The sequence below is a fragment of the Typopeltis vanoorti genome, chromosome 7, assembly GCF_054136105.1.
Source record: "Typopeltis vanoorti isolate ZY-2024b chromosome 7, IOZ_Tvanoo_1.0, whole genome shotgun sequence".
In the NCBI taxonomy this organism is placed as follows: Eukaryota; Metazoa; Arthropoda; class Arachnida; order Uropygi; family Thelyphonidae; genus Typopeltis; species Typopeltis vanoorti.
The window spans coordinates 15,446,539-15,470,019 of record NC_143555.1 but is presented as its reverse complement, the minus strand read 5'-3'; the positions used below and the strand labels follow the sequence as shown (position 1 = coordinate 15,470,019).

General features: G+C 37.1%; 1 protein-coding gene across 1 annotated transcript in view; it reads left to right on the top strand.

The window, feature by feature from the left end:
• The first annotated feature begins 4,695 nt into the window (after positions 1–4,695).
• The window catches only part of LOC150104507 (SEC14-like protein 2), a 145,869-nt gene continuing 127,083 nt past the window's right edge, over positions 4,696–23,481 (top strand). The window contains exon 1 of the mRNA XM_090395570.1: positions 4,696–4,831. Coding sequence (XP_090251696.1) covers positions 4,696–4,831 — 136 coding nt within the window. The remainder of the gene's footprint in view (positions 4,832–23,481) is intronic.

Below are 23,481 nucleotides of genomic sequence, written 5' to 3'. Positions count from 1 at the left end.
TCTGCCACCTCTCTTCCCCTTCCAGTCATGCTTCCAACATTCAGTGTTCCTGCTCGCAACATCCTCTCCACCTGCTGGGCTCGCTTCTTTAACCACACCTGTCCTTGATGCGGTAGCCCTCGTCCACTTCTCGCAGCTGTAGGGTGATGTGGCTGCGCATCGCTTAAGGGGTATGCCCTAGCCCTTATATCATTTTCTCTTTGACTCATATCATAGTTTGAGCTGGCATTGAAGTTTTCTGACCAGATGCCCTTACTGACATCAACCCTCGCATTTATCCGGGCTTGGGACCAGCACCTATTGAGGCTAGCTTGCCTCCTTCGGTGGCTGCATAAGATGAAATGACTTAGCAAGATAGGAAAGACTCACCCCTAGCCCTCGAATACTCTAATAGCATCAGGGGGAAGGAGCAAGGAGAGGAGAAAGAAGCAAAGAAAGAAGAGGAGGGACCAGTCTACAGAATAATATAACAGATATATATTACATGAAGTAAGGCATGGTGTTATATAATAATAATATCAAAACCTTAGGTGGACATGTTTGGGAGTCCCACCAGAACACCTGAGCTTGGGTTTGCCATGCCCGTACTCACTAAAGTGAGCCCTTGAGGTCTATGATCAGCAGTTAGGTAATGAAGCCAAAAAAAAAAAAAAAATCCTACAGAATTCTTTCGAATATGCAGCCATATCAATATGTACCAATATCTCAGAGGAAAGTCACTAGTGGTGTGCCTCAGGGGTATGTTTTAGGGCTATTACGTAAGGCTTCCAAGTCAATCCTATGAACACATTTAGTAACTTATATTTCTGTCATATCCTCTCTTTTCCTCCAGTGAACTAACTTTTATAAATCTACAGACCCTCAGTCTTCTTTTAAAGGGAATATTCAGTGGACCTATCATGATCTTAGTCACTCACCTCTGGATCCTCTCCACCATCTCCTTGTCCCCAAGGAATCCAGGTGAGAATATGGATATGCAGTAATCCAGATGTGGCCTTATCAGGGGGAGTAATAACTTCACTAATTGTAATTAGTGAAGTTATTAGGCAAAGTGGATTTTAGATCCAACATTATTTCAAAACCAAATGTTTAGAAACTATGTTAGTTTTGTAAAATTGACTTGAGGGCTTACAAGAAAACACTTTGCCATCGCAGTTGCCTTAGCTTGCACTTACATGAGTGCTGTCCAAGAGTCCGTATATATTCTCCTTTTGTTGGTGCATTTTTTAAAGGTTTACTGTATTAGTGAAACCTGGATTTAGGCTACACTGTATTCAATAAAGCAACAAACTTGATCTGTTTGTATCTGATGCTCCTGGCATTTGTGTATAGACATAGCATATTACCACCCTAGCGTATTCTTATAATTAGATATGTATTCTATTTGGCCTTGTTGTTCAACTTTCTCTTTTACCTCTCCAGACATACTCAAAAGGTCTGAACCCAAAGCATATTTTTTCTTCCACTTCACCAGATACATAATCATGTTCAAAGCCATTAATATCTTTATCAGGTCTGCATACTATAATGTTTGCTCTCTGTCACATCATTATTTCTTAGCAGCTATATAAAGTCCATTTCCTTTTCTGCCTGTGGCCATTCCTTATTCAAATCGTTCCCCTCCCCATAATAACTACTCACCCTGTACTTGTTTGATGGCTGATGCATGCTATCTGCATTCCCTCTTGAATTCCACCTCATCCCACCCCACTACAGATAACCTCAAATGTACTACCCTCTGCATCTCATCCTTTTTTGAACTTCTGTGCTTTTGGGCTTTAGATTTTCTATTATTATTAGCAAAACCACTTCCCCTTCATCATGTTCTTTCTGTTGTCTCTGCAAATACTGTTGTATTCTATTCTTATATCATCCTCCATCAACTAACTTTGACTAATGCCTGTAACCTTTGGCCAATTTGAACTAGCCATAGCCAGAAACCAGAAACTCATCCTCTTTATTTTGGATGCCAGAAATATACATACATGTGTATATAAACTGCAGTGCCCCTTCCCCCAACTCAGAGCATTTTTCAAAGTATTTCCATTTCATCTCACTCACTGAATTGTCTTCAGGGAGTACAATATAAGACGTAACACAGCCAAAGCAACATGAATCTGAGTGAAACATGTGGATGAAGGCCTGAGTTCTAACTAGATAGGGGCACCCTCTGTGGCACCTGTTGGCAGCCTAGGATGCAAAATGAGATCTTGAAGTATTAATGTTTCCCATATTTTAGGAAGTTTAATGCAACCATATCTATTTAAATTAGGTTGATTTCTGAGAGCAGATGCAGATCCTAAAATAGTCTATATTTAAAGCATGGTCTGCAAGGCTCGATTGATCATAGTCATGACTGCAGATGTTGGCTGATCTTCTTGTTTGTCCATAGTAGGTTAACTTGCAGGAACAGGGCACTTTATATACTCCAGGCACATAGAGAGAGAGAGAGGGAGCTGGAGCTATCTTTAGTAGAACATTTAAGGCTGTCAAGTTTTGAGGTTTGAAAGCAAATAATGTATTTTTTAAGACTTTTTTTTTCCTGAAGGGCCCAGACTTAGAAGATGATAGCATTACTAAAATCCTTTTGAAGAGAAGGTCAAGGATTAGGAGAAGAATTGATTATTTTTTTGATATTGCAGTGATATTGTGTATAATAAGTTCTACTATAAGAGAGGACTCTCTTACAGCAGAACAGATAAGTAAATGATCTGTGAAGTAGATAATAATAAATACGAAAATAGTAAATGAAGTAGATAAGTAAATATAATTATCTCTTTCATTTTCTCTCCCTGCATCCTAACAGCATATCTAACATCATTAATGTTTGCTGCAGGGAAATAGGTTTGTGACTCTCTTCAGGCACTCCTATCATTTTAAAGTCTCTTTCCATATAAAATTCTCCTTTCACTCCCTCCTTTGTTCTTTCCTACTCTGCTTTCTTCTCCCTATTCTTCTTATGCTGCACTGCTATACTGCACACCAGAATGACAAAGTAGTGTAAAAAGAGAGGTGGTGCAAAGTGGAAGAGAGGCATAGCAGTCTTTATTACTATCGCAATCATTTTTCATTATTTTCTACCTCTTCTTTCATGCTGTCACTAATACATTGTTTATCCTCACTCATTTTCACCACCTTACCTACTACACTCACTGGCATTCTAACTCACATTTTCCTTTTATGTCAATTGAACCTTTGCTATGATACTTCTTACTCTCTCTCTCTCCACACATCTGGCATTCACTCTCAGAACACTTCCTACTCACTGTACATACAGCTACCACGTTCAGTTTCTTTCTACAAATCTTTCACCTTTAGTGAATACATTTTGCACAATCTGCATTGAACAAAATCCTGCAAGTTGAATTCACCCATCATTTCTTATATACTTACATGTCGATGCCATGACAAGCAGTGTATAATACAAATAATAGTTTGTTTTTTTTCCTACTAGCTACACGAGCCACATTTAAAAACAAGTAAAAAAATAAATATAAAAACAGTAAGGCACTAAAAATGAATACATATCACTAATTATTTTAAAAATATATCTTGTGTTTCTCCAGTTACAGATACTGCTGCACTCTAGAATGTCCCTACTACACCTTCATTTTGTACTTGATCATCCATATAGATGATCAAGTACAAAATTTGAAAACTTGTTAAAAAGAAGATTTGTTAAAGGTGGTCATGTTTTCTTTCTATGATCTAGTAGCACTTATACTAAAGTAACAGAAATTGTTACATGGTGCTACATGACTGATTGATATTTAAGTTGTAACAAATAGGTGGGTTTACATATCACGCTAGGGAATTGAATTGGCAGTTGACTTTGTGATAGATATTAAAAAGTTATATATAGGAGAATAGGAGGAGACTACTACAAATGGGTTTCCACAGTGTTGGAGTCATTATTATTCAGCCTTTATTCCAGCAGTATTGTAAATGGATTACAGTGGGAAAGATGTTCCAACTGATTCTGACATAGCATTTCTTCAGGAAGATTTGAGTGGACCTAGAAACTGTGGACAAATCAGTGAAGATACCAGTGTAATGTAGCTAAGTGTAAGGTTTGCAACTTTGGGATACACAAATGATAAGTTGTTGGGTATTCTACTCTGGTAAGAGATCATAGAGGTATAATGGATAAGTAGTTGAAGTTCAGTTTTATTATGTATTTTTTCTTGCAAATTCTCTGAATACACAGTGAGTGCATCTTAATAATTCTTTCAGCCCATAAAATTGTTAGTAACAAAGGTTTAGCTCAGAGATGTTTATCTCAAGTATTGATATTGATTATGAAAAGAACCTCTTAATTATTTTGTCACTTAAATAAAATACTGTCAACTTTCTGGTTATTTAATCATTCTATTTAATATATGTTTTATCCATTTTGAATACATGTTGTGAAGGAAATATTTTCATAATTAAGTAATAAATTTTTAAAATAATAATCACTGAAAGTTTTTACACTTGGTTATACTATAAATTAAAGATGCCAAGAAATGATATTCTTGGTTTAATTGTTTATCCAAGTGTAAACTTGGATAAACAATTCACATGCAAACATTTACACAAATGTTTGCATGTGAATTACATGCAAACATTTGTGAAGTACACATTTCATGCACAAACTTTGTTTTGCTTACACTTGTAATTTCTTGGCATCTTTAATTTATAATAATCACTGAAGATATGACACATGGAAAAATACTAGTTTGTGAAAATATTTTACAGCATTTATCCCAATATTGCAGTACTGGCTTTATAGGCTTTGACAAAGAAGGATCTTCTGTTAGAATTACTCTTCTTGGCAATTTAGATTTTAAAGGTAATCGATATTCCTTATTTTCCAGTCTTTGTTTAAATTACTTTCCTTTTTAACTAAGCTGATATTTAAATATGCTAATATATTATATTATTAACATTAGAGGCAGTGTAGTTTCATGGTAATTTGCACGATGTTAGGTCTGCAGATGAAAACAACCTTAGAGGTTTAATTCTTGTATTCACTGAATCAGATGTGGGATATTAATTCTGCAAAATTGCAAAATTCTGCAAAATTTAGCAAAATTGACTAACATATACATATTAAGTTTCAACTTCCTTCCACATTTTCTCAATGCATACATTTCGCATACACTGTACTGAATAATGTTCTTCAAATTCAGATTGCCAGACAACGTAGTCTTTGCCACCATTGTTTTCCACATTGGTGCTATGCTGAAAATATCACAATAAAAATGTTATAAATATACTAATACTCTAAAAACAGGAAAATCTACACTATAATACTCTAATTTTCTGATGAAAAACACAACAGGTAATGTTATGGAAGGATAACTGTGGGGTACAAAGGGTTGTTGAAATGCATGTACACAAAGGCCCAAAGTTTCAAATAAAGGGGAAGAATTTTTGTCATTGGTCAGCTCAACTTGACCAAAAATTATTGGCATCCTCAAGACTTGGTTGGCATCAGCATATCATACTCCTCCTGCAGGGATAGAATTTAATGAATATTGTATTTTCAGAGAAGACAGAGGAAATAGGGTAGGAGGAGTATTTATTAATGATAGTTGAAGAACTTCAACCAACAAAAATAGAAGTTAAGGAAGATTATAGATCTGATGGAAATGATTCATTTGAGAGGTGAGATTAGAGTCTAATGGGACAAAATATAGACCTGGGAATCCAGAAGACTATGTGGACAACATATATCAGCAGATTAGCACAATGAGTGCAGGCTGAGCAGTTATCATAGGAGACTTCAAGTATGGTGATAGAGATTGGAAGTAAGAAAGGCACATGGCAAAATGGAAATGGAATTTATACAGTTATTAAGGGATAATTACCTGATGTGATGAAAGGGACAAGGAGTTTACGAGTGTTGGATCTGGTAATAGCATCAAATGTATCTGCCTGTGTGCATATCACAAACTCTCCCACCACCACCCTGCTCAATAATATGGCATTATTAAAATCTTACCAAGAGAGCCCACAATCTTTGTTCCAGTGAATCGCCCTCACAACTGAGCTTGACCACATACACAACACTTTCCTCTCCAATGGCTACAGCGATCACAGTATTAAAAAAAAATCAGTTCCTCCTCCATTCCCAGGTCTTCTCTTCAGAAAGAGTTTAGAAATGCCATCACCATACCCTACATCTGTAGCACATTGGAAAAAATAGCCAAGATTTTAAAAAAGTACAACCTACACACAGCATTTAAGTCCCGCCGCAAACTTGCTACCCTTATCCGTTCTACAAAAGGTCAGCTCCCTCCTCTCCCAGTGCCTGGAGTTTATAAAGTATCCTGGTCCTGTAAGCTGGCATACTTTGGACAGATAGGCAGATCAGCAACATCCGTCTGGAGGAACACAGGTCATACATTTTTCTTTTTTCCATGAGATCCCGTGGGTTGTATCCAAGACATGGTCATGTCTTGGATACAACCCACAGGATCTCATGGGAAAAAACCACCATGCTCCACTACAGTAAATTAAAAAAAAGAGAGACTATTTTTAGAATCAGCAGCAGCTCTCAGAAATCAACCAAATCTTAATAAATACGGTTGCATTAAGCTTCCTAAGATTTGGGAAACACTTATCATCAGAGTTCCCACCTTACATTTCAGGCCACCTACAACTGCCCTTAGAGGGCGCTCCACCTAGGTAGGACTTTAGAGTCATCCATGTGGTTAGGCTTTGTATTATGTGGTATTTGTGTATAGGTTACATTAGTTTTTGTGTAATCCCTGAAGATGTCTCAGTGACTGAGGCAAAATATAGGAAGTATTAAATTCTGTTTTAATCCTTTCTGAGTGCTGTATACAATCTATTAAGCCTCCAACATGATGTCCTCACAGCACTTAATCCTCTACGCATGTATCAAAAGATCTATCTATAAGTAGAAACTCCACCTCTGATCAAGGAAAGTGAGCATACAGTCTTGTCCTGGAAGTTGTCCAACATGTGGAAATTTCAGTTATGAAAGAGTTTATGCAGAACTGCAAAGCTGTTGATTATGACAAACTTAGGAGGCAACTTGGAGCAATGCCATGGCATATGACACTACATGGAATGAATTTCATTTGTACATGAGAAGTAGTCAATTATTATTTGAGCAAGGTAGTATCAGAGTGCATACCCAGGATCAGGAGGATAAACTGAGTAGGGATTAAATGGATGACTAGCAATATAAAGCAGGAGCTGTAAAAAAAAAAAAAAAAAAAAAAAAAGACAGCACTGTGGAAAGAATATAAAGAACAAGGTGATCAGCATACCCATGAGCAGTGTAAAGCACAAGCAAGAAGTGTAACTAGGGTGGTAAGGAAGGCTAAATCAGATTTCAAGAGAAAATTAGCTAAGCAGACCAAAGTAACAAAACAGTTTTTTGCTATGTAGCAAATAAGAGAAAGAAGAATTATTATGAAAAGATAACTTTATTCAGTACTGAAGGTAGGAAAGTGACAGAAGCAAAAGAAATAGTTCATTTACTAAATGATCACTTTGCAAGGTATATCATCCAGGTGGTGACTTTGCAGTCACTGCATGATAGACTGACATAAGCATTGAGGTGGGTGAACTTCAGGTACTCAGTATATTAAAAAATATGAATATGAATACAACAGTGGGCCTGGATGATATACATAAGCTCGTGTGTCACGAGAATGTGTAAGTGAACTGGCAAAGCCTTTGACGAAGCTGTTTAATCATGTCTCAACTCTAGCAGGGTTCCAAGGGAGTGGAAAGAGGGTAAGATAGTTATATTACATAAAATTGGCCCTAAGACAGAAGAAACAAATTACAGACAAATTTATATCTCTGTAGTGGTGGTTAAAGTATTGGAAGAATTGGTTAAAAGTAAAATTCATTACTTGGTGGATAGGAATGATACTCTACAGGAAGTAGCATGGCTTTGTAAAAGTAAAGTAACATTTTTCTTTGTAACATTTTGCCTTAGTAAAATGTGAATAAATGAATTCACATTTTATAATAACGTGGCAGCAAATTGAATAGAGGAAATCGCTATATGATGATACTGCTGTACTTTACAAAGTATTTGACAGAATAATGCATGCAAAACTATTACATAAGTTGTAAAAAATGGGAATGGATGTGAGGCTGGTGGCATGGATAGGGTAGGTGACTGATAGAACAGACATCAGAGGGTGTATGGTGGAGCAGAATCAAGGCAAATGAGGTGGAGTGTCCAGGGCTCTGTGCTAGGACCACTACTCTTTAATTTGTACATTAATGATATACCAGGGGGTGCTTAAGGGTCAAAGCTGTATAACTGAGAGGAGACCGCCACATAGCCTTTAAAGGAATGCACTGAACCGACCATGGCTTCTGACCTAATGTCCCATCCTCACCTTCTCGTGGTGCACCCTGTTGGGTATCTACTTGGATACTGAACAAACGAGGATGGGCTGGCAATTTGGGATTTAGCCGACCAAATTGTATTCTTATTGGTTAAACCAAAATAAAAAATGATGGTACAACATGACAAAATTTCATGCTGGCTGGGGCATCGACCGGTTAAACAAGGCCCCCATTGTTTTCGCCAGGGAACCAGGGCGAACAGCGAAAAGTCAGCTACTGGAACAAATCTGAAAACACACCCTAACTCAACATCACCAGAGTTAAAGATTGGTACTATCAACATAAGAAGCCTGAATGGCAAAGAAATGGAGCTAGCTGAGGAATTAGATAAGTACCAGATCGACATAATAGGGGTGACTGAAACAAAAAAGACAAAAACTGGTGAGATCTTTCTGAGCAATAAACACAAAATGTTATATTCAGGCAATGACAATTAAAGAAAAGGAGTAGCCATAGTATTCAACATAAAATACCAGGCTAATCTTCTTGAATGGCAGTCAGTCTCAAGTAGAGTAATGTGGGAAAATATGAGAATGGGGAACTGGACAATGAGACTTGTTTGTGCCTATGGTCCCACAGAAGATTCTACTAAGGTAGAAGTGGAACAATTTTTTGAGGCTTTAGAAAAAGCAACTGACACAATGAAAAAGGAAAAGTCAGTCCTTGTTGGGGATCTAAATAGCAGAGTAGGAAATGATTGTGAGATATACAAAACTATTTTGGGAAAATTTGGAGAAAAGAGCAAAGCTAATAGTAATGGCAAATATCTGTTGGATTTCTGCTCAGGACATGGACTGGTTATAACTTATTACTACCATGTTCCAACATAAAAATATGCACAAATTCACATGGAGAGAAGAGGCAAGGAATAAGAAAAGTCTCATTGACTATGTTATTGTTGATAGTGATGTTTTCTCCCTGGTGCAGGACACCAGAATGTACTGAGGATTTGAAATTGGAAGCGATCACTATTTAGTCTTGAGCAGGATAAAATTGAATTTCATATTGAAAAAAATAACATGTAAGAAAGTTATAAAGCTAATAAAAGTTGAGCAGCTCTCAGATGTGAACTGTAGACTAAAATACACAAAGATTATTGAAGAAAAAATGAAAGAGTTTGAGAACAGGAATCAAACCTTGGAGATTCAGTGGCAAGCCTTGAAGAAAGCCCTGATTGATTCAGCTAGAGAGGCATGTGGTGAAGTTGTCTGCAAGGATAGAAAAATTAGAACTCCATGGTGGACACAGGAAGTTAAAGACACAGTGAAGGAAAAAAAGAAAGCATATCAAAAGTTCCTGGCAAATAAGTCAGCTTGTGCTCTTAAAGACTTAGAGAATACAGAGACAAATGCAAGAATGTTAAAACACTGTGTAAAACTAGCTAAACAAAAGTCATGGGAGGACTTTGGTAAGAACATGGAAAATAAATATCAAGAAGGTGGTAAGATATTCTGGAGGTTGTTGAAGAAGCTTAGGAATGGAGGAAAGAATGCTGTAAAAGAAGTTAGAGATGATAAAGGTGACATGAAAATGGGAGAAAAAGATATCCTTGAAGTATGGAGTAATTACTTTGAAAAACTGCTAAATGAAACAGGCAGTGATGACAGTAAAGTGGTAAAAAAACACTGACCAGGCATGCAGTTAGGAATACATATCCATACTTGAAGTAGAAAAAGTCATCAAAGGCTTGAAATGTGGAAAGGCAGCAGGAGTAGATGCTATTCGACCAGAAATGCTGAAATATGGTGGTATAAGAATCTTACAGTGGCTGCACTGCATAGTTCAGAAAGCCTGGAGAGAGGGACGAATTCCTGATGATTGGAGTAGAGCTCTCATAGTACCCATATATAAAAAGGGAAATAAAACTCAATGTCAGAATTACAGAGGTATTTCCCTATTGAGTGTGACTGCAGAGTTTGGTGGATAGAAGAAGGAGAGGTGATATGATTGAGACTTTAAACTATTGAGAGGTGGTTACAGGGTTGACACTAAGGAGTTCTTTCGCTTAGTTGAACAGCAGGAAGGAGTGATGACAAGAGGCCATCCCTGGAAGTTACGAAAGGAAATTGTGAGCAAGAGGGTGAGGAGTGGTTTCTTTGCGTGGAGGGTGGTTGAACTGTGTGAATGCATTGCCTGATGGAGTGGTGAGAACGAGAACGTTCAATGAGTTTAAGGAGTCGTATGATAGACTTTGTGTTTCTTAGGGGGGGACCTCCCCTCGATGAGTCTTGACAGACTTTATGTTCTTAGGAAGGACCTCCCACGATGAGTCTTTTGACTACATGGAGGCCTGAATAATAATAATAATAATCTATGCAAGTATACTTGAGAAACGGTTGAGAAGAATTGTGGTGAAGAACAAGCTGGATTCAGGCCAAATAGACGCTGTCAGGATCAGATCTTCACTTTACGACAAATATTTGAGAAAGCATGGGAATATAACAAAGATCTGTATTTAAGTTTTGTCGATTTGGAAAAGGCATATGACTAGGTGCCAAGAGAGAACTTATTCAATATGCTACAGTTATATGGTGTCAATGGGGCATTATATCAAGCAATACTTAGTCTTTATTTGAGTTGTAAGTCAGCAGTTCGAATTGAAGGAAGTACAAGAAGATGGTTTAATGTTAAGTCTGGTGTGATACAAGGATGTACATTATCCCCTCTGTTATTCATTATCTATATGGATCACATTATGAAGGAAAGTGGTATTAAACATGATATCAAAATTGGAGATGTTAATGTCAGCTCTTTGCTTTATGCAGATGATGTTATACTTCTAAATAAATCTGCTACAAGTCTGCAAGATTCTCTGACTAAATCGAATAACTGTTGTAATAGATATGGTATGAAGGTCAGCAATAAAAAGACAAAGACAATGAAAATAGGCAGAATCATTGAAAATGTCAACTGTGTTGTGAATGGAGAACCTGTAGAACAAGTAAAACATTTCAGCTATGTAGGCACGATTTTTAGTGAAGATGGTAAATTAAATATAGAAAGAGACAACAGAATCAGCAAAGCTGGTATGGTGGGAAGTCAATTGAATATATTCATATGGAATAAGAGAGAAATTTGTCAGAACACTAAATTAGCTGTATACAAACAGTGTTCAAACAAATTTTAACTTATGGATCTGAGAGCTGTGTCAGAAGTAGAACACTTGACCAAAGACTAGAGACTGCAGATACGAGAGTCCTGAGAAAGATTATAGGTGTGAACAGATGGCATCAATGGCAATATCATATTAAAAACGTGGATATTAGAAAAGAACTTGACATTGTCAGCATCCAGGAATGCATTAGCAGAGCTAATCACAGGTGGTATGGTCACTTAAACAGAATGGGCGAAGAAAGATCAGCAAAACAAGTGTTCTCTGCCAGGTTGGCAGCAAAATGACCCAGAGGAAGACCAAGATATAGGTAGATTGATACGGTACAAAGTGCCCTAGATGATAGAAATATAAGATCTGATAATGTTGGAGTCTTGACAAGTAACAGACTGATTTGGAGGAAAATTGTAGGTAGGAAGTTAGTAATGATGTAATTTTTTTCATGTAGTATTATCATATCCTGTACACCCCTTGACGGTACATGGCAGGAATTTGATGATGATATACCAGAAAATTTGAAGAGAGATATCCAGTTGTTTGCCGATGATGTAGAACTGGGGAGGGCAGTAGCTGATAACAGTGATGTTGATAACATGATGATTTATATAAATTGGCAATGTGTACAAATAGCAATGGTTGTTAGTTCATTGTTGTAAAATGTTAGATAATGCACTTTGGGATAAAAAGATTACACAATTCATATCATATTGGTGCTACTAGTTTGAAAATTGATGAGGCTAGGAATCTGGTGGATGATGGTGGATAGAGATTTGAAATTCAGAGAACATATTGCAGAATAGCTCAGAGGATTAATTGAATGCTGAAGGAGACATTGACAAGTGAAGATAAAGTAGTTATTATCCCCCTTTATAAGGATATGTTTAGCTCACATGTTGACTGCTACACACAGATTTGGTCATTTCTTGGGGAGGAGTTGGTGGAGAGGATTCAGAGAAAATTGACCAAGCTGGTGACAGTTATATTTTGTTTCCTATGAGGATAGATTGAGGGTGTGTGGGTTGCAGAGTTCAGCTGACAGGAAGAGTGGAAGTGATATAATAGAAACTTATAAGTCACTAAAGAGATTCTATAAGATTGACACAGATCAGATTTTTCAATACATGGGTAGTAGTTGGGAAAACAATGGGCCGCATTTTGAAAGAGTGTGCAGACTAGGTTCTTTACTTGGAGAGTGGTAAATGAGTGGAATGGATTGCTAAAGGTGATTGTGAGTGCTCCAGCAGTGAATAGGTGGAAGGAGATGTGCGATATGTATTGTGTTAATGGACAGAGTGGTCTCCTGCGATGAGTTGTTTGACTCGGGAGTATCCAAATAAATAATAATAATAACTTTATTCACTTTTACTGATATATTATCAGTCTTATTTTATCAAATGCAAGTGCAGCAGAATTCAAGGTAGGCCATCAGCATGAGAATCATTAATGGAAAAGTGGTAACTAGCATAAGAATTAGAGGTGCACCTTAGCAATATAATTAGCATTAGTGAGATGAAAATGACTAAAACAGGTGAGATGGTGCTAAATGGTATTCAGTTCTATGCACAGAGGTGAACTTCTTGAAAACAGATTCAGTTGGATTGATGTGTGCAAATTTCAGAATGGGGAATTGGACAATTACTTATTTGTACCTGCTGTCCAACAGAATATTATAATAGTAAAGATGTACAGGAATTTTTCAAATCACTGGATAGGAAAGCTCGCATAAAGGCAATGTTGATTCTTGTTGGAGACTTAAATAATAGAATTTTACTATCCTTGAAAGCTGTTTCACCACATGCCTCCCTTGCCAGTCATTGTTTTCTTTAGATTTTGCCACTGGTTCCACAGGTCTCCTTATGACCTATTGTATCCTTGTTTTCAAATATATATACAATATTTATATATTTCATCCTATATTTTAGAATTTTTTTCACTTAGTTATACTATAAATTAAAGATACCAAGCAATCAGGAGAACGTGAAGGGTACGGGGCATTCTCTGAGTCTCCCAGGAAAGTGTTCTGATAAATAGTAGAACTGCGTGATGTGTGACAGGTTGCTCTGTCCTGTTTGAATGCCTGTGCACAAAATGGAATGTTTTTTAAACAGCACATATTATGCATACCCTGGGTTGAAAGGAACCAACACTTTCTCAATGTAGCGTTCACTATTCAAGGTCACAGTTACAAACCCTCTTCATTGAAGTAGAGCCTAATTATGCCATTTGCAGAAACTGTACGGCATGTGGTGACCTCACTGTGAAGAGGTTTCTCTTGAACAAATTCAGGTCTCAAAAAATCCCAAGAAACCTGTAGGTTTGCCTGTTTACATGACTGCTTAGATGAAAATGAGCTTGTCCAAGACATCATACAGTAAGGACAGATCTTATTATTATTTCGGGTGACTCCAGGAGTCCTTAGACTCATCGAGGGAGGCCCTAAACATCATGTCCACACAACTATGCAATTACATTCTCACAGTATCTATCATACCTTGCCTTGAACTCGTTCACCGTCATAGCACCCACAACAGACTCTGGCAGCTTATTCCACTCATTTACCACTCTAAAAGTAAAGAACCCAGCTCTAACACCCCTGCTAACCACACTCTTGCCCAGCTTCCATAGGTGTCCCCTAGTTCTCCCACCACCAGTCCTGATCTCAAAAATATCCTCTGAATTAATCCTATAGAATCCCTTTAGCAATTTGAATGTCTCAATCATATCTCCCCTCCTCCACCTATCAACTAGTTTCTGCAACCCACAAATCTTCAACCTGTTCTCATATGGTTCATTCCATAGACCTGTTATCATCTTAGTCACTCGCCTCTGGATCCTCTCCACCTCCTCCCCATCAAGAAGGAACCGAGGTGACCAACTCTGGGCACAGTAGTCGAGATGAGGTCTTATCAAGGCTCGGTACAGAGGTACAATAACTTGCTTGTCTCTGCTCGTCAAGGTATTTTTCAACAACCAAGTGAGTTGATGAGCTGATTTAGCTACTTTTGCAATGTGCCCCCTAAACTTCATCTCCCTATCCACCAACACTCCCAAGTCCCTGGCCTCATCAATCTCTTGGAGTACAGTTTCACCAATGTGGTATACTGCTGCTAATCTTTTCACCCCAAAATGCATAACCTTACATTTTGTCACATTAAATTGACATCCATTCTCCTTAGCCCAGAACTCCAATCTATCTAAGTCATCCTGCAAGACTTTGACATCTTCTGCATTCACTATTGCCCTACCCAACTTTGCATCATCAGCGAACAAATGAATTGTTCCACTTAGATCCTTCCCTATATCGTTAAGGAACAGATTAAACAACAGTGGTCCGAGAACAGAACCCTGCAGCACACCACTAGTCACAGGCGGTCTTTTGGACTCTACTCCTGAATAAACTACTCTTTGATATCTCTCCATCAACCAACCACATATCCATCTCACCAACCCTATATCCATTCCCATATGTTGTAGTTTAAGGATTAGTATTTCATGTGGTATCCTGTCGAACGCCTTTGCCAGGTCTAGCAGTATCACTGTAAACTCATTTCCCTTATCCAGTTCAGCCGTCACCTTGTTATAAAACTTGAACAAGTTACTGAAGCATGATCTACCCTTCACAAAGCCATGCTGTCCCCTGTACAGTATCTCATTTTCATCAATCCATTCCTGTATTTTTCCCTTGACTACTTTCTCCAAGACCTTGACAATGACTCCTGATATGCTGATCGGTCGGTAATTTGCAACCGTAGTCTTGGATCCTCCTTTATGCAATGAAACTATTTTCCCCTCTTTCCACACCTTCGGGACTAAACCAGACCTGAGACTCAGATTAAACAACATGGTCAAGGGCACTGATAATTCCTTAGCCGCTTCACGCAAGACCCGTGCCTGTATACCATCCAATCCCACAGATGTATTCACATTAAGGTTCTGTAATAGACTAGTCACCTCCACTTCATTCATCGCTATTCCCGTATAAACTAATGGTTCCTTCATTTTTTTCAATGTCACCACCTGGATGATGTGCTTTTGCAAAGTACGCGCTCAGTAACTCCACTATATCGACTGATTCAGTGACCTCCTTACCATCGTCATTCCTTAAAATCATTTTGCCGTGTACAGTTTTTTTCTTGCTTGCAGCATATTGAAAGAACTGTTTGGAATTCTCTTTTGCTTGCAAAGCTAGTTTCCTTTCATGATCCGCTTTTGCTTTTTTTACCACACTCGTTACCTTTCTGGCCTGCACTTTATACCGTTCGTGTGCCTGCAGGTCACCCTTTAAATTCCCTCCACAGTTGTTTCTTTTTTTGCAGCTCAAGCTTAATGGTGTTATTCATCCATTTAACCCCTACTTATTTTACTATTCGGACCCTAGGTATACAATCAGCCATAACCTCCTGTAAATGCTCCTTGACCACTTCCCATGCTCTATCGATGTCCAGCCCTTGCAGTTGTACATGCCATGGCACTGATCCAAGCAATCTCCTAAGCTTGTCATACTTGCCAGCACGGTAATTCCACATATACCCTGTCTTAATCGAAAATTCTACACCTTTAGCCACCTCCCAGGTCAAGACCTTATGATCACTCTCACCAATAGGTGGCAACATGGTCATATTCATTACAGTCAAATTTTCAGATGCTATTACCAGGTCAAGCACTCTCACACCCCTAGTATTTTCAATTACATGCTGTCTCAGATAGTTATCCCTTAATAATTGAATAAAATCCTTTTCCTTCCTCACATGTGTCCTCTCCTCCTTCCAATCAATGTTACCATAGGTGAAATCCCCCATAATAATTACCCTCCTTCCACTCATTTCATCAATTTCCCTATGCATACTATCTCCACCATCTATTCCATCACCTGGTCTATAGCAGCACCCAACTGTATATTTTATTCTGCCAGTCTCAATCTCACACCAAATAGCCTCAAATGAGCTCCTTTCACTATCCTGCGATACAACTTTAGTTCTCCTTGGCTGCAGTTCATCAGCTATCATCAATAATACCCCTCCCCCCATTTTATTCTCTCTGTCCCTCCTAAACACACTATAACCTACACATTCTATCCCACTAACTATATCATCTTCCGTCAGCCATGTTTCACTAATGCCAATAACCTGTGGCCAGGAAGAGCCAATCAAGGCCAAAAATTCTTCCTTCTTGTTCCTAATACTCCTGGCATTAGTATACATGAAATGCAGTGATCCCTTAAATTTTCATTGACATTGGCCAGCATGTATGCACAGCCTTCCTGCAGTGCAGAGTAATCCATGGCTGTTAAACACTGACCCACCTGAATGATGTATGAAAAGGCACCCAGCTCCTTAAGTATTCTCTGTAGTGACTGATTTGGTATCCCAAGTTTTACTGCTGTTGACTGCATTTCAGAGATTGTAACACTTTCTCCAGCACATGACTGTGATTCTCGTTCTGTTAATAGTTTGTGGTCTTTCTGAATGGCCTTTGCATTGTGACAGAACACTGCTGTACGTTGGAACCTCCCGATTAAGGCAATGATGACACTATTGTTTGGGAAACGCTTACAGAAATGTTGAACATACTATTCCCAAACATTGTAGGCTTAGACTATTTGCTCTACCGACTTTATAAGAAAGAAAATAATACTGAACAATGAACATACTTTCTTCAATGTCAACACCATTGCTACAGTTAAATGTAATGGTGTAGACTCTGTGTACTCTTCTATTAATGCAAATGCAGTTTAATGGCAAATTTCATGAGCATGTCAAAATTCAGTTTTCTTTTCTTTTTTTTTTTTTTTTTGCCATACTGTAATAGACAGCTGGTAATTATAACTTTATATTTTGTCACATTAAGCTGACAGCCTTTCTCTATTGACAGTACTGTCTGTTTGTTGTAAGTCATCCTTCAAGATGTTTATATCATCTTTATTGCTCTACACCATTTTGCATCACCAGTAAATAACCAAATATTTCTCCTTGGATCATTCTCTATGTCATTTTCTGAACAGTTCTGTAAGGCCAAGCACTGTTATTTCTAAATGATCTGGTAATTTCATTCACTGTTAAAATGAGATGTCTCTTTGTAAGGAATGAGGACTTGAAGAAACATAATCCTCTTTAAGAGATTTAATTAATGTGATTCCCTTCAATTAACTGTTTCCATTTATATTTATTATTATATGAGTAGATAATATATTTCTTGTTATAATTAAGTGGAAATTTAATATACATAAATACATATTCCATTTTTTCATTACATGTTAGGTACAATGGTCTGTAATATACAGGAATACCTCGATTATTGTTGTTTCGATTGTCACGATTCTCGATTTATCGTGGTTTATAATTCGATACCAAAATTCCAATAGTTGTGCTCCAAATCTGAATTATCGTGGCCGCGAGATATAGCCCACTACATATGCAACCAGTTCAAGTCACCACTCTCCAGGTATCACTCTCTTGTAGCTCTTCGTTTTTATCCGACGGCGCGTGCTCACCACTCACTAGTAACTCTCCGCCTTTGCCTGAAGTACATGTGGATATTTATTTCTCTTCTTATTTACCCCTACAATGAATGCTAAAAGAAACAAGGACGATATCAAGTTTACAGCTATCAAGAAGAAATGTAGAGTGATCAGCTTAGAAGATAAGTTGCATATGATAAATAAGTATGAAGCAGACATAACCAAAGCCAAAATTGTAAGAGAGTATGGTCTAAATGAATCAACTGTTCACCATATTTTAGACCACGCTGCAAACTATAAGCAACTAGGACCAAGTGCATCGACCTCGTCTGGGTCCAAAACTATGAGAAACTGAAGCCATCTTATGATTGAAATGGAAACGCCATTGTCAGTGTGGATAGAAGATTTTAACCAAAAGAGAATTCCTCTTAGTCAAATGACTATAAAAACAAAAGCATTGAATTTTTTTGAAACTTTAAATAGAAAACAATTAGAAAGCGAAAATGTCAGTAGTGGAAGAAACTTTCTCTGCAAGTTCAGGGTGGTTTGATTGGTTCAAAAAATGATCGAGCATTCATAGTGTTCGTGTACAAGGTGAAATTTCAAGTGCCAATGAAAAAGCAGCAGCTAGTTTTCCTGGTGAATTGCAACAGATCACTGAAGAAGGAAATTATACCGATGATCAGATATTTAATGCTGACGAAACAGGCTTATTATGGAAAAAAATGCCCACTAAAACATTTTTAGAAAAAATTGAAAAATCACAGCCTGGCTATAAGGTTTCGAAGGAGCGTGTGACACTTTTACTATGTGGCAATGCTTCTGGAGATTACAAGATGAAGCCTCTCTTTATTTATCGTTCACAAAATCCTCTCCTGCTTAGAAGTTTAGATAAAAATTTTCTCCCTATTCATTGGAGATTCAATAGAAAAGCTTGGATGACAGAAACTATTTTTGAGGATTGGTTTAAAAACTATTTTTGTCCTGAAGCTGAAAGGTACTGCAAGTCATTAAATCTTGATTTTAAAATCTTGTTGATATTAGATAATGTACCAAGTTATCCAACAGCACTGAATGATTTGTGCGAAAATGTAAAAGTTATTTATTTACCACCTAATACCACTTCCATCATCTAGCCAATGGATCAAGGTGTAATCACATCCTTTAAGGCATATTACCTACGAAGAACTTTTTCATGCAATAGAAAAGACTACAGGAGATGAAGCTGACTTTGACAGAATTCTGACAGAAAGATAACTTTGTCAGAATTCTGGAAGGCATTCAATATCAAAAATTGCATTGAGAATGTTAAGGAAGCATGGAGTGAAGTAACGTCTAGCGACCTGAGAGCGGCGTAGCAAAAGATTATTCCTCGTGCAAATGATTTTAAAGGAATGGAAAATGAAGTAACCCATGTTATCACTGACATAACTAAGCTTGGCTTTGATCTAGGACTAAAAGAAATTGAAAAAGGTGATGTTCAGGACCTGCTTCAGTTGCATGATAAGGAGCTGGATGATGAAGACCTAATTAACCTGCGAAGGTTAATTAGGTCTTCATCATCCAGGTTAATTAATATTACCTACGAAGAACTTTTTCATGCAATAGAAAAGACTACAGGAGATGAAGCTGACTTTGACAGAATTCTGACAGAAAGATAACTTTGTCAGAATTCTGGAAGGCATTCAATATCAAAAATTGCATTGAGAATGTTAAGGAAGCATGGAGTGAAGTAACGTCTAGCGACCTGAGAGCGGCGTAGCAAAAGATTATTCCTCGTGCAAATGATTTTAAAGGAATGGAAAATGAAGTAACCCATGTTATCACTGACATAACTAAGCTTGGCTTTGATCTAGGACTAAAAGAAATTGAAAAAGGTGATGTTCAGGACCTGCTTCAGTTGCATGATAAGGAGCTGGATGATGAAGACCTAATTAACCTGAGGGAGAATGTGCTTATGATGCTCAAATCGATGATGATGACGAACAAATTGACGTGGCACTGAAGGAATTTACCCTCAAAGAAATGGATGAAATGTTTAGAATTGCTGAAAATTTTAAAGAAAAAATTCTTGAATGGCAATCCTAATGTTGAGCGATCAATGAAAGTTCGTCAGGAAATTGAAAATTCCATCCAATGCTACCGAGTTTTATACGAAGAAAAAAAAAAAGAAAAAAATTCCACCAGACAACTCTATACCAATTTTTATCCCAATTCTTTCATCCCAAAAAAGAATAATTGTATGTACTCCTTATATATAAATAAAGATTTAAAGAATGATCTTGTTTTTCTAAATGAACTTTCATTTTTTACTTAACACGTTTAACACATTTCTTTTTTACTTCATATATAAAATTTAATTAATAGATTTGAAAAATCCTTGGCAATGATCACCCATTTTACATGCATTATTTATCCCGATTATCGCGAATTCGATTATTGCAGTATTTTTCGTGGCAACAATAACCATGATAATCAAGGTATTCCTGTATATGTTTGAAATGGTTTTTCTTTCCAGGAAACCTGGTTTATCATTCTTCAAAACAGACAAACCATCCAGAAGAACACATTCATTAACAGCCATATATACACAAAACTTTGCCGGTTCATGAATATTTGATTAAAGTTTAAGGCAGAACACTAGAATAAGTTGATAACATTTATTTACTTAGTAACAAGATGTTTCATCCCAGTTGCACAGGATTTCTTCGGATATAAATAAACAAGCTAGTAGACAAAAAATTAGGGACTAACAAAGGTGTTATGCAGTTATACAAAAGAGACTGATGTTATTGTTTTAGAAATTACTTCTAATTGGTCCAAAGGTTCTGCATGTTTACACATTCACGTGAACATTCTTGATTAATGAAGACTAGGATGTATTCAGAGAAGTTAATACTTTGGTTAATATTTAAATGTTTAGAATCTAATGCTATTTCCAAAAATTCCATATTTTTCTTTCTGTTGTGTCATATCAATGGTGTAATAGTTCTAATTTATCCCATAAAACTTGATGTCTTATTTGTGGAAGCGTCTTGTGGGTCTGAAGAGAGCACATGTGATGACAAAGCCGAAGCTTCGTTTCTGTGGTATTCAATATCTCGAATGTGTTCTTTAATGCATTGTTCAATTGATTTTTCTGTCTATCCATAGTAAGATGATTGGCAATCACACCATAGCCGATAAACACCCAGATATTGAAGTGGACTATGTTGAGGTTTTGCGGATCTTAGATAGTGATCTCATCTTAATAAAGGGGATAAATGCTACCTTGATTTTATATTTCTTAAGTATTTTGGCTAGTTTTATGGACAAAGTTAATATGTGGGAGTGTGATGAATCCTCTGTTTTCTTCTTCATTAGAAATTTCTCTGATCTCATGTCGGTTGAGTAGTTCAGAGATGGTGTGTTCACTATAGCGATTTTGAAGGAAAGTGTTTCTTAAATGTTGAAGTTCTTTGGCTAGTTTGTCCATGTCAGTGATGAATTGGCAGGCTCTTGCTCCTAGTGTAGAAATGATACCCAATTTTTGAGATGTGTAATGATGGGATGAGGCATATAGATATGTCACATAGGCTTTCCAAATACAGAGACTTTTAATGTACCAAATTCCTTACCATTAAATTCTAATTTATAGGTGAATTTTATGTTAGGATGTTGATAATTCAGGTACTCACGAAAAAGCAGAAGTGAAGGTAGTCCATGGTGCCAGACTAAGAATATATCATTGATGTACCTTTTCCATAATTTTGGTTTATGATGGTATTCTTCTAGGGCCTTGTTTTCAAATGTTTCCATATAAGGATTTGCTAAAACTAGCAAAAGAGGACTGCTCGTGGCTAGACCAGAGTTCTCTTTGTATATTGTATTTTTATATTTGAAGTATCCAGATGAAATACAGTGCTATAACCTTCTTAGAGAATTTATCGTGAACCACTGCAAGTAGATCATCATTTGGAACATTTGTAAACAAATTAACTACATCAGAGCTTGCTAAAATGTCACTTTCATCAAAGATAATATTGCTGATTCTTGAAACAAAATGCTTGGAGCTTTTAACAAAGGATGGTGATTGTCCTGTTAGGCCCTTTAGTAATTTCTGTAGATGTTTGGCAAAATTCATGTTGGAGAATTTATCCCTTCTTCTGTTGGACATAGAGATGTGTCTAGTTTATGAATTTTGGGTGAGCCATATAGACTTAGAGGAAGAAGATGAAGTGAACAGAGAGCTAGTCTGGTTTCTCTGTTAAATTCATAGGTTGTTTTTAAAAGATTATTGGTGCAATTTTGAAGTTCTGTAGTAGGGTCGTGATCCATAATGGAGAAAGTGTCAGTGCTAAGAAGCTAACCCACTTTATAGTCATAATCATCTGAGTCAAGGATAACTGTAGCATTTCCTTTGTATGCTGGTAAAATCATTGTCAGAATTGTGTCTAAGCTTATTGAAAGCAGTTGTTAAGGTGAAAGATTATCAGCTGGAGTTTTTGCTCCATAAATGCAGCAAAACAGGAGGCAAGTGCTGATTTGAATTGAGCCAGTGACTCCCCTTGTGAAGATAAGATAGATGTAGCCCATTCAAATTTTGCTAATAAAATTTCTTTAGGTAGTTTCCTGGGAGGGGTGGGATGGCAAAGTTAAGGCCCTTGCTGAGAATGATGTGTTCCACCATAGAAAAAGACAAGCTTGGATTTGTTAACAACCATTTTTTCAAAGAAATATTGATCATGAGGTTTTAACTTCCTTTTTTTGTCTGACATTATATATATATATATATATATATATATATATATATATATATATATATATATATATGAGTAAGCCAAAAACTAGAATGTGCCAGGGAGTTGATGCCGGCCTTGACATATTTTTTTAATAAGAGTCTTTCACTGGGTTGCGTTCCTAAGGAGGGCAAGATTGTGCCACTTCATAAAGGAGGTGATAGAACTCAGGCATCAAACTATAGGCTATCTGTGTGTCAGGTGTTGTAGTTATGTTGTTGGAGAAGCTTGTGAGAACTATGATTCAGAATTGGGTTGACAACAATGGTATTATCTTTCATGGACAGCATGGATTTACTAAAGGGAGGTCATGTTTTAGTAATCTACTTACTTATTAAAATAAGGTGACTGCTTCCATGGACAGAGGAGAAGGATACACAGTAATATACTTAGATTTTGCAAAGGCTTTTGAAAGATTACTGCATGATAAGTTGATTGTCAAACTGGAGTGGATGGGGTTGGATAATAGTGCATTGGATTGAAGACTGGCTATGTGATAGGTATCAACAAGTTGTGTATGGGGGAGCGATATCCAGGAAAAGGAAAGTTACTGGTGGTGTGCCTCAGGGGTCTCTTTTAGGGCTATTGCTGTTTAACTTGTATATTAATGATATAGGTGAAGATTTGGATGGAGATATTCAGTTGTTTGCAGATGATGCAAAGTTGAGACGAACCATGAAGAGTAGTGAAGATGTTGTCACCTTACAAGAAGATGTGAATAAATTGAATGATTGGGAATGGGGATGTAA